Raw genomic sequence first — 2,738 nt, 5'->3', positions numbered from 1 at the left:
AATTTGAAAAAAAAAAGAAAAGACAGTGTTTAAAATGCGCATATTTTATGATTTAAAATGTTAGGCATGTGTGAAGCATTTAAGAGCTTGAAAATCTTGTTCCATTTTTGTAATGTGTCAGATTCAAATTTCAACTCTCTGTGTCTGTTCAGATTTATAGGAACACCAACAGATGCTACCTGCTAACCAATGCTAGTTCTGATATTTATATAATAATTATAAATAATATAATAATAAATTGGTTAAAGTTGTCCGCAAATGTTGTGGTTTGAAAACTATCAGACACACTATTTCTTACCCTAAGGGTAACCATTAACTTTAGCTCTGTCATTATAGTATCATACTAGTAACATGTAGTGAAGCAAAAGCTAATGCTAATGAAGTTAATGTTTCGAAATCAAGTAGAAATAATATTTAAACTATGGGCAAGTTGAGTATATTTGTTTAAAAAAACACCACACATTAGTGTGGATGTAAAGCACTGTATCAAATGCTAATGCTACTGAAGCTAACTCAACCTGCTGGCACTTTCTCTTGTGTGTCAATTTAAAGCCTTAGTGGGGCAAAAAAAAAAAAAATCATTATTTCTAAACACCAAGTATGAATAATGGTTAAATTAGGAACATGTTGAGTATATTTGTTAAAAAACACACACAATAGTGTGGATGTAATCATGATGATAAACTGAAGGTAAAATTAAATTTACCAAAGACAGCTTACCCAGGTATTGCTATATCATCTTTAGCTTTACTGAAGACTTAATAGGAAAAAATAAATAAAATGAATAGCTATTTTAAACATTATTTGTCCTCCAATAGATCTCTGTTTTTGTGGTTAGTCTGCCAGCATTAGGGCCTAATCACAAATCTGCAAGTAAGCACCTTGACTACACTGTCAGTTTACTGTGTTAGATTGCAACACAAATGCTGGTGATAAGATAATTGAAGACAAACGTTTACAAGTGTGAGTACATATTGACTGCAGTTAATGTTAACGTTCATTGTTTACATTTCTCAGGAGAACTCAGTCTCTCAAGAGAACAGCTGAAAGAGGCATCGGACATTGACTACGACTGTGTTCACATGTCAATGGGAAAATGACTTAAGAAGCAAAATGTGGATCTATAACAACTGAGCAAAGCCTCTCACAATCAGGATGAGGGAGGACAGTTCAGAAGAGGACTCGGTAATTAGAATGACATCACTGCCTCAGTCTAAGCTTAGTAAACACTCATGAGCACAGGATGAATGCATGAATAGGTTTGGACATGGATTGAATCTGTCTTTTGTTTGCTAGACCTAAGGAGACCTTTTTCCAATAACAACATTCCTGGTTTTCCATGACCTGTGTGCCCACATTTTTGTCAAGTTATGGCCCACAATTGGAAATAGAGCTCAAGCATTTCAAATATGTGGAAGATATTGTTGTGATAGTGTTCCCCTAAATTTATTTTTTACGTCTACATCATACAACATAAGAAAAGCAATTGTATTTTCATTGGGGCATTTGTATGACTGTTTAAGTCAGTAGAAACTAGTCTTAACACCTGTAAAAAACTGTAATGAAAAGTAAGAATGTGCTGTACAGTCTAAAACAATTAATTTTTGGTTTGCCTTTAGATGAAGAATTGTAAAGCTTTAGATTCCTGTTTTTTTGTGTGATGTAATTTATTTACAGATACATTGATTAGACAGTTTTTTTATGAGCAAGGATTACACAAAAGATGAGACACTGAATTAGTTTAAAGCAAATCATTGTCTGACCATAGACACCCTAATGTGCATTATTAGGTAATTTCTGCACTTCTGTGCTGCTTTCTGGTAAGATTTTATTTCACACGGTGAATGAGATGTTGTGAGTGTGAATGCTGACCTGGGGTGGTGTCTGTTCTGGAATGTTGCTGGTCTGTTTTTTGCAGCGAGAAATGTTGGAAGTGCATCAGTTTCCATGCAGTGCTTGGACTGTGTCATTTGGATTCTTTTGTCTTCCACTTTACTCACATCTGGGTGTTCGCACTTAGTAAAGTAATAGTAGTTACACCATATCTGTACAGCAGCTCCATGAAGGAGCTCAGAGCCTGAGGCTGTGTGCTAGAGAGTGATAACAACAAGAATCTTCAGTGACGCTAACAGGAGATAATGACATTGTCACAGGTAGATTCAGCTGGCTGACACAAAATCCCTTGATTCTACAGTCGTACACAAACTCATCACTATTGGGTTTACCCCAATGATAAATTTGGACAAACGACTGGCTGATAACTGAAACTTAGAATTTTTTAAACAAACTTTTGTACCATTGCTGTACACGATACGACACATCACAACATCCTGTCTCGGCTCTGTCTCTTCTTTCACCAAATTCTCAAAAAGGTGTGATTGCAAGAGACAATGCTGAGCTAACCATTAATACTGAGCAGTCACTGAATCACACAAAACTACAGGAGCATCCTTGTGGTTAATGTATTTAGGAAACAGTGATAATTTTAGCTTTGTTCAACAGACCAGTCTGCGTTGGTTTGTACTGATTTTGACTGTGAATGATACAACCTGTGCAAAGTAGGACAAATAAAGGTAAAAAAAAAAAAACTAAAAAAAAACTATTGTCAAGACGGGCTGAGCTCAGTATCCAGAGGTCATAAACCAAGCTTATCATAGCAGGCAAAAAGTAATTATAATGGTTCCGTATTTAGCACAAGAAAGGGGAATATGATAAAGGATGAGGTCTGTTTCTCATCA

The 2,738-nt window shown here is 35.5% G+C and overlaps 1 protein-coding gene across 1 annotated transcript in view; it reads left to right on the top strand.

Annotated features, from left to right (window-relative positions):
• LOC103396961 (cysteine dioxygenase type 1-like) overlaps positions 1 to 2,718 on the top strand; it is a 5,125-nt gene extending 2,407 nt beyond the window's left edge. The window contains exon 4 of the mRNA XM_025052697.1: positions 1,018 to 2,718. Within this exon, the coding sequence (XP_024908465.1) occupies positions 1,018 to 1,047 (30 nt within the window). The 3' untranslated portion in view covers positions 1,048 to 2,718. The remainder of the gene's footprint in view (positions 1 to 1,017) is intronic.
• Positions 2,719 to 2,738: the final 20 nt, after the last annotated feature.

Source organism: Cynoglossus semilaevis, chromosome W (assembly GCF_000523025.1).
Source record: "Cynoglossus semilaevis isolate Cse_v1.0 chromosome W, Cse_v1.0, whole genome shotgun sequence".
Lineage (NCBI taxonomy): Eukaryota > Metazoa > Chordata > Actinopteri > Pleuronectiformes > Cynoglossidae > Cynoglossus > Cynoglossus semilaevis.
This window is presented reverse-complemented; position numbering and strand designations above follow the sequence as displayed.